The 14,231-nt window shown below is 40.0% G+C and overlaps 2 protein-coding genes across 2 annotated transcripts; one reads left to right on the top strand and one right to left on the bottom strand.

The window, feature by feature from the left end:
* Positions 1-5,707: 5,707 nt before the first annotated feature.
* Positions 5,708-8,449, top strand: LOC101830608 (olfactory receptor 10A4). Its single transcript, XM_005075727.1, has 2 exons — positions 5,708-5,724; positions 7,498-8,449. Exons 1-2 carry the CDS (start codon positions 5,708-5,710, stop codon positions 8,447-8,449), a joined length of 969 nt encoding a protein of 322 aa, XP_005075784.1.
* A 4,655-nt stretch (positions 8,450-13,104) lies between these two features.
* On the bottom strand, positions 13,105-14,052 carry LOC101830875 (olfactory receptor 2D2). Its single transcript, XM_005075728.2, has one exon. The coding sequence runs from the start codon at positions 14,050-14,052 to the stop codon at positions 13,105-13,107; it is 948 nt and encodes a 315-aa protein (XP_005075785.1).
* Between the last annotated feature and the right edge of the window lie 179 nt (positions 14,053-14,231).

Raw genomic sequence — 14,231 nt, 5'->3', positions numbered from 1 at the left:
GAACCAGAAGCACCATTTTGAAGTAGGCTCACTGACTAGTAAGCGCCCAGAGTCTACCTGACTTTGACCCACAGTTCTAGGGTTACAGGCACACACAGCCAATTAATTCTGGCTTTTTACAAGGGTGTGAGGGATTTGAATATAGATCCTTAGATTTGGGCAGCCAACAAGACAGCCACCTCCCCATCTCTGATTTTTTTTTGTGGAATAAAAATTGATAAATGAATGGCATAGTCCAGATTTGAAAAATTATCTTGATTTGAAGTGGTATGAAAATGAATTAGTTCAAAACAATTTTTTGAAGAAGAATTGATGAAAAGTGATGATAGACATCATGTAGGTAATTGTGCTACTCAAAACATGAGGGATGACTCAGGGAGAAAGACTGATTCCAGCAGCAGAACTCAGAAAGGTTGGAGAATACACACAAACTTTGTAAAGCAAGGAGCTTCTGAGTGTTTTCCTTCTTACATCTTTTGCCTGTTAATAACATCGTCCCCAAAAGCAACAGGAATTCCGCTTGCTGGGGGACCCAGAGATGATCACCACACACCATGTTGTCTCGGAACTGATTCTAGAGTCATAAAGTCAAGATGACTCGATTACTAAAGGAATAACTGCATAGGGCCAGTACAGTAGAGAGGATAGAAAGTGCAATAAAGATTCAATTTCATGGAAAATCCTCACATAAACCTGATTCTCCAGGGAACATCGAAGCATAAAAAAACCTTTGTGCTTACCCTGGATCATGTCATAGGAGGTGGGTATTTTACATTCACTTCCCATCTGTGAGGAAAAGAAGAGAGCAGGCTTCCAGGCATAAGTCTCGGAGGGTTGTCTTAGGATCCAAGGACATTCTTCTAAAGATACCAGAAAATTGGAAAGTAAAGCTTGTACCAAGTTTAAGGGGTACTATAAGTATGTTTACTACCTTTTTAAAATTAAAGCTTCTAGAACCTGAGGAAGAGTTCACAGAGTCTATAAAATTGGCACAGATGAAGAATGCAAGACCTAGACAATAGAGTGGAATGCTGTAAAAAGTTATCTTCTGGACATGGCATAGCTATTGCACTAATGAATGCATAGTGAATGTGATTACCTGGACAAAACCTGTATAAGATCAAGACAACAAAATTCCAGCATGGGCAGATAAGTCCCACTCCATACCATATCCCTTAATGAGGATGTATTGTCAGCAGATAGCTGCTGGGATAAAGTGCATTTTCTTAAGCTGCTCCCGCTGATAGGTTTCCCATGCTCAGATGGAAGGCCTACAACAATTAAATTAGGAGAGAAATAGGAGTAGATGTGATCATGTTCATCATATGTATATTTAGTATTCTCCATAATAGAGAGTGGTCCAAGAGGACTGAAAAGGAAGTGTACCAATTGTGCTGTTTGTAATCATCCCTTCAGGGTCCCTCCATCATCTAGGTCTATGATTAAGAAGATAAGAGAGGAGGGGAAGGGAGGGAAGGGGGGAAGAGGAGAGGAAAGGAGAGGACACACACACACACAGTCTTTAACCAGAACACCAAACAAAACACTTTAAAAAATAAATAATGATCACTGAGACTTTAAATCCAGAATGGGTCTATGAGGTACTTCTCCAAGTCAATACCACCCACAATGTGAGTTTTCTATGTATACTTCCATGATGAATTTAAACTATAAGTATAAATATTCAAACTCATCTTCCAACACTACATATTTCTCAACAGCAATAATGCAGTCTCACACATAAGAACTATTTTCCTAGCCGGGCGGTGGTGGCACACACCTTTAATCCCAGCACTCGGGAGGCAGAGGCAGGCGGATCTCTGTGAGTTCCAGGCTGGGCTGGACCAACAGCCTCGAAAACAATACAGAGAAACCCTGTCTCGTAAAAACCAAAAAAAAAAAAAAAGAACTATTTTCCTTACTTTTTTATTTTAGAAACAATCTCATTTTACATATCAATCTCCCCATTCCCTCACCCACCCATCCTCCCATGCCCCCTACTGATCCCCCAACCCACCCCCACCCACTCCCCAAAGATAATGAGGCCTTCCACCGGGGATCATCATTTGGGGGAGGGTCTAGGCCCTCTTTCGTGTATGTGGGCTGCAATAGTATCCCTCCATTTTAATGACATGTTTGTTTATGCTATTGATTCAGAACCACACAAACCCTTACAGAGGTCAGTGATAGTACTATTTCATTGTCTCCCACTTAATACAGAGTTCTTTGCAGTAGATGTGACCAAGATAATACACAGATTCTTGATTTGTAAACAGCATCTTTTTTTTCCTATCCATAAGTATGTCTTCAACTGACTCAAAATGATCTATTGAATTTTCCCATTATTCATTCCTTCTCATAGTTTGTTCCTAGAGAAAAGAAAAATGCCACTGATATTTTTGTTGCTGTGCCATTTCCTCCTGGTTACATGTTTATCACTGTTGTAGTTTCATATTCTATAAGATTCTTTTATTTGCTTTCCTTTCTAAACTTTCTATCCTATTAAGTGGTGGCCATTTACTACTGAATACCTAGTGTCTACTATGTGATAGCATGTGATAAACCCTTGTTGATGAATGACATTCAAAGTGAACCTTCTGCATTTGTTCTTTGGTCATGAGGACCCGTATTATGACTGAGCCTCTTGAAAATGCTAAAATGAGACTTGTGTTGAGGAAAAGAATAAGAGGTAGAATGACAGAGAAAAATTGGGTAGCCATAACTATTTTCGCATTATCATGTGTTTTAGGCACCATGCTGGATGCCAAGCAAGCAATAATGAACAAGCTACGTATCATTATTGCTTCCAGTGAAACATTTAAAATCAAACACATCCTTCAAAGACATTTTGAGAAAAGTTTAAACATCTATTTAAGCATTTTGTACAAAGCTCTTATTAGTCAGGGGCTTTTATCTCAAAACACTAATTTCATCTTAATTCTTAAAATTTTTGTGTTACGATTTTTTCATGTACTGTATTGTCATATTCTTTCTCCTCACCCGACTCCTCCCAGATTCTCCACACCTTCTTATTCATTTTATACTCCCTGGCTCAAAAAACCAAAACAGACAAACTAAGAAAAACAAAATCAATAAGACAAAACAATACCCAAATGAAACAGAGTGGAGAGTGTTTTGTGTTAGCCAACTATTCCTGGCCATGAGATCTGCCCTGGAGTATGGTACATTTACACAGTGAGATTTCATTGGGGAAAAAATGGTTTTCCCTTTTCCAATTGGTATAAATTGCTTACAACTTCTTAGTTAGGGGTGGAAATTGGATTTTCCCTTTCTCAACTTCAATTATTACCCCAGAAAGGCTATAATTTGAGATTCCTAGTCACATATTCACTTCTTCATCTTCCTGCAAGGTTAGTAACATCTCTGACTGCTTATGCCTGTCATAAATATTCTGTACCTGGGTTAGACAGTGAGTAATGCATTTTAGTTCCCATGCCTGAAGACTTAACTTCAGTCAAGGTTAAAACCACCCAGAAAACTCTCAAAAGTGAGAAAATGTAAATGGCACTCTCTTCTAATTTCTCTAGCCTATAAACCTTGAAGTATGGATAGACCACTGAGATTTGACCCTTTCTCTTGTGGCTTCATATCTGTAGGGAAAGTTGGAGCTGAAATAAAAACCTACATTCAATTATAGGATCATGGGTTCTTCATGAAGTTTTGTAATTGAGACTTTTCCCAAACACGCATCTGTTGGGAAGAAAATCATTGTCATCACCTGATGGAAAGGAAGCATTGAGGGAAATAATTTGGCTATGATAAACATCAGGGAATGAAATAGTCATGAGACCCAGGCTGGAATCCTCTAGAGTGACAGACATAGGCCCAGCACAAAGTATCTCTGGAGTGACGAGCACTGCACATCTCAGAACCTATTTACATGGACGGACCCAGTCACTGCTCAAGATTTACCTGGGATGGTTGGCACAGCCCTGAAACAAAACATCTTGGAGACCTTGATAACAGCACAATCCAAACTCCACCAGCAAATGGGATGGAGACAAGTTCACCCCAGAGTGTCTCTGGAATGACTGACTCAGAACCTGATTCTTATCTGGAATGACTGGCACAGTCAAAGCCATAATTTAGGGCTTTCCTGGATTCACTCAATCAAATATCCAGAGACTGCTCCATAGTGACTGTCACAGAAGGAAGATTTTCCAGAATTTACATTGACATATATCACTCAAAGGAGGTGAGTAAAGGGTAAGGGACTGTGGCATAGACTTGAAACCTGTTGTAATGAGGATGGATCACCATCAAAATTATCTCTTCTTTGACAAATCTCTGAAAGATGGGAAGACATGTCAGAGCCCCATGCGAAACACCTGGGATTGTATAGAACTTGATAAAGAACAGATTCTGAGAAATTATGTGAAACAATACTGACATGTGTGGTGTTCTTTAAAATGTCCAAGGTGTTAAATTGTGTATAGATTATCTCACTTGGCCGTTCACCATCACCCTGTCAAGTAGGTGAGGCTTTTAGTAGTATAATAGTCTTACTTAGCAGGGAAAAAGTGCTCAGAAGTTACATCAGTGTCCAATTTAATAACTATTCAAAGAGTTATCTGACCTCAGAACTCTGATCTGCACTTACAACAATGGAGTCCTCAACAATAAAAAAAAAACTGTGTAGACTGAAACCATTGGCTATGTGGAAATTTTGCTAAGCACTCTTAATGCATCTAGTTCTTCTGTTTTTACAAAACACAGAATCTCCAAGATGTTAGTCCTGAAAATGGACACTGTGAACAGAGAGATGTCACTGTCTAAGCCAGTAACTTTAACTAAGTTCCTCTGTCTGTCACCCCCCCAGCACACACAGACACACACACACACACACACACACAGTCACAACCACTCAGAAGCTCTGTACTCAGCATTCTCCTGCACTGGTAACATTCTTACAAAAAGAATCTCAGGCCCAGGAAGGGCATACTGAAAATCTACCCAGTAACTTCTCTCCTATCTATTCTCTGCACAATGGGGAAAACAGAAAAAATAGAACAGAAGTGAACGATGACAGGCATGAAATAAAAAAAGAATGAATAGCTCAAAAAGAGGAAACCTAAAGGGGAAGGTTAGCAAGAGATTGAAACAAATGAAAGAAAGTGCATAATTACAACTGTGAGGAAGGGAGCAAATAAGAAGTACTACGTCTGGCTTGTTTGGTCTGTGTGTCTCTTGAAACCCTTGACTTAGGAAGATGTACCAGAAGGCATTTCATAGAAGAGGAGAAAAGCAAAGCAGTGTAAAGATAGCTCTAACGACCTTGTCTTTCTTTACATCTAAATCCTCATTCAACTTAAGCATTTCCAGTTCCTGGCAGTACTTAAAGAGCTGTCTACCCTTGCTGGAAAGTCAGTGAGCTGCAAGTAGTCTTGTATAAGTTCCCTGCACTTTTTGTAAACATTCATTTGTGACAACCATTTTCATCCTAGTCCTTGTCACTTGCTTTACAGTATCTATCTGGAGTTATACTATGTGTCCTGATAAAATTTTCAAACCAAACTGTGCTTACAGAGGTTCCATCTGTCACTGGTTACACTTGACAGGGTTATTTTTAAATTATTCAACATTGTTTTACTAGAATATTCGATGAATCTTTAAAGAAGCTGTAAAAACTAAAGTTGGCACTTCCTAAATGTTCTCTTACTATGTAAACAAATATCAAAATTTCTTTATGTTGTTTTTGTTATTGTTTCACTTTTATTGAAAATACTTTTTTCACACAATGTATCCTGATTACTGTTTCCTCTCCATCTACACCCACACAGTTTCACACACACACACACACACACACACACACACACACACACACACACCAACCCTCCTATCTGTATCCACCCCTTTCTGTCTCTCATCAGAAAACAAATAGGTAAGCCAGGCAGTGGAGACATATGCCTTTAATCCAGGCACTCCAGAGGCAGAGGTAGAGGCAGGAGGATCTCTGTGAGTTTGAGGCCAACCTTGTCTACAGAGAGAGTTCCAGGACAGCCAGAACTGTTACACAGAAAAACTCTGTCTTGAAACCCACCCACCCCCCAAAAAAGTAAGAAAACAAGTAATCTTCTAATGGAATATAAAGTAATATAATATAATATATTACAATATGATAAAACAAAATCTAAAATGCAGGAATAGGAAAAAATAAGCAGAAGGAAAAGGAGATGAGAAAAGGCACAAGAAATGTATATAGACACCAAGATCCACATAGAGAAACTGAGGTTGAGCGTTTTTAAACAAATGTCAATCAGCAAAAATATGAAGTAGTCCCTTCTTTGTATTTCCCTTTCCATTCTTCCCTCCACTGGCTCTTGAACCTGCACAGAACTTGAGTGTCTTCTTCTCAGGGAGGTATTTCTAACACTCTCTACAGCCAAATACCTTGATCACCCACAACTTTGTTCTGCAATGCTGTTCTTACTCACCATCCACATAACACACATTCTATTAGCAAAACTTGCTGACACATATATAATTATGGAGAAAGAAGTTTCTATTAAAGCAGAGATTTTTTTACTCTAGTCATCAATTATGATCATTGGTGACTACCACATCTAATATTATCATCATCAAAAATAATTTGAGGTTCTTAATTTTGAAACTTGGTTGTTAACAAAATCTTCTATTTCTTTCTCATGGAAAGTCTTTCTTACCAGTGGCATCTGGAGTTTTGAGGTGGACTTTATTAACACGTAATGCGTGACCATCAAATGCCTTGAGAGCCAAGCACAACTTAACCAAGAGGAGGTGATGTAAAGGCTTACACTTAACACATCAGAATTCTCCCATGATTCTGATGTTATCTTAATTCTGTTCGCTTTGCTCATGCACAGTTTCCTAGACAGTTCTTCCTCCCTGAGATGCATATACATCCACTTCTGTGTTGTAAGTCATGATGAGTGTAGAAGTAGGGCACCCTGCAATAATATTAAATCTTTCTCAGTATTAGGAATCTTGCTATTGGGAACTTTTAAGACTATTAGTCAGGAATCATTTGCATTTAATTGTACTGTCTCTTGAAAATTTTTATTTTCTGGGTATTTGTTATACAAAACGTATCCAGTTAGACCTCACTCATCTTCTCCTATTGTACATCCAGACTTCAGAAACACTTGTCCTGTCTTTCTTAGCCCCCACTGACTATTGATAGTGCTAGGGTGTGTGAGTAAGTGGATCTGTGCCTTCTTGCATTCTCTTCAGAAGAGAAAAGCTTGGACATGTATAACCACATAGAGTGAATCTCAGTTTAATTGAGACAAACATCAGGATTCTGTGAAAACAGCTGTGAACTCAATAGTCAAGAATATGTTATGCATTTTGGAGAAGACTGATGCTTGACATTCAAAAATCACAACAAATTTAGAGTCCAGAACCAAATGAGATTCCTTGTTTAGAGTACAATAAGCTTATAACATAATATGTGGAGGCTTTTCCCACCTTCCTGAATCCTGACTGCCCAATGTGCAGAAGAATGACCTGGGGAAACTGGACAACTGTCAGGGAATTTATTCTTGTGAGCTTCTCGACATTGTCCTATGAGCTACAGGCTCTACTATTTCTCTTGTTCTTGATCATTCACCTAGTCACACTCATGGGCAATGTCCTCATCATCCTGGTTACTACAGCTGACTCTGCCCTGCAAAGTCCTATGTACTTCTTTCTCAGAAATTTAGCCTTCCTGGAAATAGGCTTCAACTTGGTCATCGTGCCCAAGATGTTGGCTACCTTGATACTCCAAGACAAAACCATCTCCTTCCTTGGCTGTGCCGCTCAGATGTATTTCTTCTTCTTCTTTGGAGCTGCTGAGTGCTGCCTACTGGCCACAATGGCTTATGACCGCTACATAGCGATTTGTGATCCTTTACGTTACCCTGTAATTATGAGCCGCAAGTCCTGTGCCCAGCTGGCAGCTGCCTCTTGGTTCGCGGGATTCCCAGTGGCCACTGTGCAAACCACATGGATTTTCAGTTTCCCTTTTTGTGGCCCCAACAGGGTAAACCACTTCTTCTGCGATAGTCCCCCTGTCATAGCCCTGGTCTGTGCTGATACTTCACTGTTTGAACTGGAGGCTCTAACCGCCACTGTTCTATTCATCCTCTTTCCCTTCTTGTTGATCCTGGGTTCCTATGTCCGCATCCTTGCCACCATCTTCAGGATGCCTTCAGCTGAGGGGAAACATAAGGCCTTTTCCACTTGCTCTTCCCATCTCCTGGTTGTCTCCCTCTTCTACACCACTGCTATCCTCATGTACTTCAGGCCACGCTCAAATACCTCCCCTGAGCACAAGAAAATGGTGTCACTCTCCTATACAGTCGTCACTCCCATGTTGAACCCCATCATCTACAGCTTAAGGAATAATGAGGTGAAGGCTGCCCTGAGGCGGATCATTGGCAGAACTCTGAGTCCTCGGAAACTATGACTGACTTGAAAACTGGCAAGGGCGCAGTGTAAGGACAAAACAAAGAACATTGAATTCCCCAAGTCTCTACTCTTTGCACCTACTGAGGTTTTGGGCTCTCCACTATAACCTATCTGAGAATGAACTAACACAGAAGCCAAACGATACTGAAGACTGACTCTGAGACTGAGGTTCTCTGGGGTACTCCTGGTTGCTTCAATTAGGATCCTCTGAAAGTTGATAATTTCCTACAACCCATCATATATTTATTTTTTTAACTTTAACACTGAAAATCTTTATCCAGTTCATTTTAGAATCTGCTTTACTTCTCTCAATTTGCCCCATTGCACTGTCTACATATTTAAAGAGGCCCTTCATCAGTTAGTTAAAATAAATATACTAATAAAACAAATGGTTTTTACCCATCATTTTCAATTGATTTCTCATGTGCTCCCACAATTTGACTCTGAATTCCATATCATAACTCATCTAGACCCTGAACACAAACTCATGAACAAAACAAACTTTTATTCTAGTGAGAAAGAGGGGCAATAGAAATGTACCTTAAATATCCAGGGTTGATGATGGTTACCAATTAAAGAACTCTTCCTCAGCTAGCAAAATTACAATGTGACTCATCTACAGGAAGAATATTCCAGTTGTGTAGCAGACCCCTGCCGCAGCCTCCCTTCCCCTGCCCCATCTCCAGTGTGTGAAGCAGATATCACCTCCAAAGTTTCTTCCCCCAACTCATCCCAATATCCCAGACCCCAGTTCCAGCAGGTATTCCCTAGGACCCTGATGGCCACTCCATCTAGGGAAACAGGTAGGGTAACTGCAGATCGTTACCTCCTACTCCTCTCCTCCAAAATGAAACCCCAAGTCTCATCACTAGCCTTGTAGCAAAACGCCTTCTGCAAACACCCTCCCTCTCATCTTCAGTGAGTCACACAGATCTTCTCCTCTTAACTTCTTGCCCTACTCAACACTTTATCCAAGCCTCCAATTCCAGCAGGTATTCCTTGGGAACTGGCCAAGGCCTTCCAGGGAAGCAAATAGGCCATCAAAGCAGGTAGACAAGTTCAGATCTTCTTCGAGAACCCTCGTCTTCTGCAGAAGGCACTAGAAGGAAAACTCCATCCTAACTGCAGAAGAGGTTAACCATACCCCCCAAAAATGCAAGAAATGAATAATCCAAGACCAGCAAATAAAAAGAGGGCAAACATACACACACCCAACAAAAGCAAAGTGACAGAAATCAACGAACACTGCTCACTGATATCTCTCAACATCAGTTGTCTCAATGCCCCAATGAAAAGACACAGACTAAAAAAATGATACAAAAACATGATCCATCATTTTGTTGTACCCAAGAGATACACTTTATCATCAAAGGATAGACACTGCCTCAGAATAGAAGGATGAAAAAAGATATTCCAAGCAAATGGATCTAAGAAGCAAGCTGGTATAGCCATTTTAATATTAATATCTTACAAAATGGACTTCAAATGAAAATTAATGTAGGAAAGAACTCTACATACTCATCAAAGGAAAAGTCCACCAAGAGGACATTGTAATTCTTAACATTCATGTGCCAAACATAGGCAACCAGGGTTTGTAAAAGAAATACAATATCATAAATCACATATTGATAGTAAGAAACTTCAATACCCCACTCTTGACAATAGACAGGTCACACAGACAAAAACTAAATAGAAAAATGTAGGAGCAAACTGACTGTATAAACCAAATGGGCCTAACAAATATTTCAGAATATTTCACCAAACACAAAAGAATATACCATCTTCTCAGAACCTCATGTAACTTTCTCCAAAACTGAGCACATACTCAAACACAAAGGAAATCTTAGCAGATACAACAAATACATCCTATCTAACCACTATGGATCTAAGCCAGATATAAGAAATAACAGAAAGCTTGAAAATTCATGGGAACTGAACTAAATGAAAAATGGGTCACTTCTGAATGAAAAATGAGTCAAGACAGAAATTTAAAAAGAAACTAAAGACTTTCTCAAATTGAATAAAAATGAATACATAACATACCAAAATTTCAGAGACACAATGAAGAATGTTCTAAAGTTCATAGCACTAAGTGCCTACATTTTTTTTAAAAATGGAGAAAATCAAAAGATGCACATTCATACAATAAGGACATCTGTTAAACTATGTTCATATCAGCATTATTTGAAATAGCCAGAGTCTGGAAGCAACCTAGATGCCCCTCAACTGAAGAGTGGATAGAGAAAATGTGGTACATCTACACAGTGGAAAAAACAATGGAATCTTGAAATTTGCAGGCAAATGAATGACACTAGAAGAAACCATCCTGAGTAAGGTAACCCAGTCACAAAAAGACAAACATGGTATGTAATCACTCATATATGAATTTTAGACATGGAGCATGGGATTGCCAGCCTACAATCCCACCACCAGAGAATCTGGGAAACAGGGAAGACCCTAAGAGAGATATGCATGGTGCCCCAGAGAAGGGGAATAGGACAGGATCTCCTGAGGGGATTGGGAGCATGGGGGAGGGGAGGGGATAGGGGGTTGGGAGAAACAGAGGGGGAGAAAAGGAGGGGAGAGGAGGACATGGAGGAGCAGGAAGGTTGAGTTAGGGGAAGAATAGAAGAGAGCAGGCTGAGAGTTACCATAATAGAGGGAGCCAATATAGGATTGAGGCAAGATCTGGCACTAGTGAGATTTTCAGAGATCTACAAGGATAATACCAACTGGCATCGAAGCTGCCTTAAATGGCCCTCCCCCCTATAATAAGATTGATGACTAGGCCCTGCCCAGACATTGAAGATCCCCCGTGGAAGGCCTCATCCTCATTGGGGATTGGAAGGGGAATGGAGTGGGGATTAGGAGGATTGGTTTGGTGGGGGGCAGGGGAGGAGGGGAGGGAGAGGGAGCTGGGACTGACATGTGAAGCAAACTTGTTTCTAATTTAAATTTAAAAGAATAAAACAAAATGGGAAACAAAAAATGGAGAAAATCATAGAAGACTGAAGTGAAATTGCAATGCTGCCTTATTGGTCGTTTCTATTTCCAAGAACAAATAGAGTCAAGGAAGAGTGTGTGTGAAATCCAGTACCTTCACAGGCATTAACAGTTCTCTGAACAATAGCACCAATTAAGTAGAAATCAAAAAAATCAACAAAAAAAAGCAATCTGTGAACTTACTCTCAGGAAAGAAATTTTAGGTCACCACTGTCAACAAATTTTCACAAGTTAGAGGCTAAGGCAGAAACAAATCCATGAGAGAGTAGTGAAATAAACATTATAATTACCAGTTTATGTCTGTTGGCTAGGATCAGAAAGATAGGTTTGTTTCCTAACCAATTGTGGTGTGGCTACTTTTCATCCTTATCCTTCCTCATTCATTTGTGTGAATAATTCTGGAAATGCTATCCTTTTAGGTATCAAACAGATGTGGAATGTACTTTATGTCACACTGTGATAAAGTCATTGATAGAATTTGGTGTTACTACAAACATATGATGAAGTCATTGATGGAATATGGTGTTCTCTATACTACAAACACATGATAAAGTCATTGACGGAATTTGGTGTTTTCTGTATTAGAAACATAATCAATCACTGGGCAATGAACAAATGCATGGTGAGGGCAGAAAGAGTAAACACCTTCCCTTGGCCCTTTCAGATGCATCCTCCACACACTCACCTTGCTATTTCACTCAGAGTATCTGCTGAGTTTATAGGTTGTATATATAGGTTCCTTTGTTCTGTAGATTGGAATACAACATCAGAGGAGCAGAAGGTAGCTGGAGAATTACCTTTAAGTAACTTTTCTCATGGATTGCTCATACTCATAACCCTGTCCACAGCTATTACCTAATGATCTTTGCATACAGCTACCATGCCTGGTTCTTAGTCCTTTCCTCTGGTTCTTAGTTCCTTCCTCTTAGTCCTTCAGGCATGGAGCTGATTACAAACTTGAGGTGTGTCATTATTTCTTGTTGGTTTTAAATATCTCTATTCACATTTATGGGGCTTATTCTGATAAATAGGATCTTTGTGTCTCTAAAAAGAGGGCAAACTGTCAAAAGAGTCTCATTTATTCTACATCACTGTTCTGTCCCCTTCATTACCCACATATGAATGCACCCACAAGTAGCACCTGGATGACAGTGAGGTATTAAGCATATTTTTAAATTTTTATTTTACGATGTAAATAAATTAAGAAGTAACGAAAGAAAACCTAGATTAGGACCTGGCAGAGACAACAACATATGCCATAGTTTAAAAGACATGTTTTTGTCTAAAGATATTTTCTAATTCTTAGAAAAGACCTCTGATGTTGGGATAATGCAGAGGGTTCAAGATTGCCACATACAAATCCTAGGGCATCATTGCCAGGAAAGCACATTGCATATTCAAAACAAAAGAAAGAAAGAAATACAGAAACTCAGAAGCTTTTCATTGTCCAAGGATATACTGGAATGAAGCATATCTTCCTTCCTATTGTTCCATATATTACTTCCTTCTCCTTCCACAAAGAAAGTATGGGATAAAGGACAAAGTGTACATCTGTTGGCAAGGCCCAGTGATGAGCATATCACCATAGCTTATGTTCATAAGGAAGACTATCTAGCACACGTTATATGTATGAAGTCAAGAGGACCTGAGTCAGTGGGTGGTTCTAAGCCTGCTTGAGAAGCTTTTCATGGCTACTTTCCACAGAGCTCCCTTTACATCTTTGTTCCTCAGGCTATATATGAGAGGGTTAAGCATAGGTGTCACCATTGCATAGAAAACAGACACCAGTTTCTCCTGCTCTTTGGAAGACTTTGGTGTCATGTAGGTGATAATTGCTGACCCATAAAAAAGGATGACAACCATGAGATGGGAACCACAGGTAGAAAATGCCTTGAGCCTCCCTGAGGCTGACTTCATCTTGACCACAGTCACTATGATGTGACCATAGGATACCAGAATTAGGGAGACAGGTATGAGAAGAATGACAACCCCCATGAGGAAAATGGCCATCTCTGAAGTGTGAGTGTCTGTAGATGCCAGGATCAACAGTGCAGGGGCCTCACAAAAGAAATGAGCAATACTGTTGCTGCCTTGATAGGGAAGACTTAGTGTGAAAGTGCTGTCCACCACAGACACTAAAATGCCACTAGCCCATGATGCTATAGCCAGCTGGATACAAACCCTCCATGTCATGATGCTAGGGTAATGGAGAGGGTTGCAGATAGCCACATACCGATCATAGGACATCACCGCCAAAAGGGCACATTGGGTACACCCAAAAATGAGAAAGAGCAGAAGCTGAGCTGCACAGCGTCTGAATGAAATGACCTTTTTCCGTGAAAGGAGATGGATGAGAGCCTGAGGAACAATGTTGGTGGAAAAGCAGAGGTCGGCCAGTGACAAGTTACACAGAAAAAAATACATGGGTGTGTGAAGCCGAGAGTCAACTCGAACAAGGAACATGAGAAGTAGGTTTCCAAGCACAGTGACCAGATAGACACCCAGGAATAAGATAAATAGCAGCTTCTGGGTGTGTGGGTCATCAGAGAGTCCCAGAAGGAGAAACTCAGTCACCTGAGTCTTATTTGTCTGTCTCATAGTTCATCTCATTTTTCAGCAGGTAGTCTCCATGAACGCAGGTGTGTATGATATAAAATTATTTACTTCAGAGTTTGGAGGACTTAGAGATATCCCCAATTAGTGGGAAACATTTCAAAAGTTCCCTTTACTGGTTCTTCGGAAGATTATCATGCCGCAGCACTTTGAGCATTTCAATG

Source organism: Mesocricetus auratus, unplaced genomic scaffold, assembly GCF_017639785.1.
Source record: "Mesocricetus auratus isolate SY011 unplaced genomic scaffold, BCM_Maur_2.0 Super-Scaffold_4256, whole genome shotgun sequence".
Classification (NCBI taxonomy): domain Eukaryota; kingdom Metazoa; phylum Chordata; class Mammalia; order Rodentia; family Cricetidae; genus Mesocricetus; species Mesocricetus auratus.
This window is presented reverse-complemented; position numbering and strand designations above follow the sequence as displayed.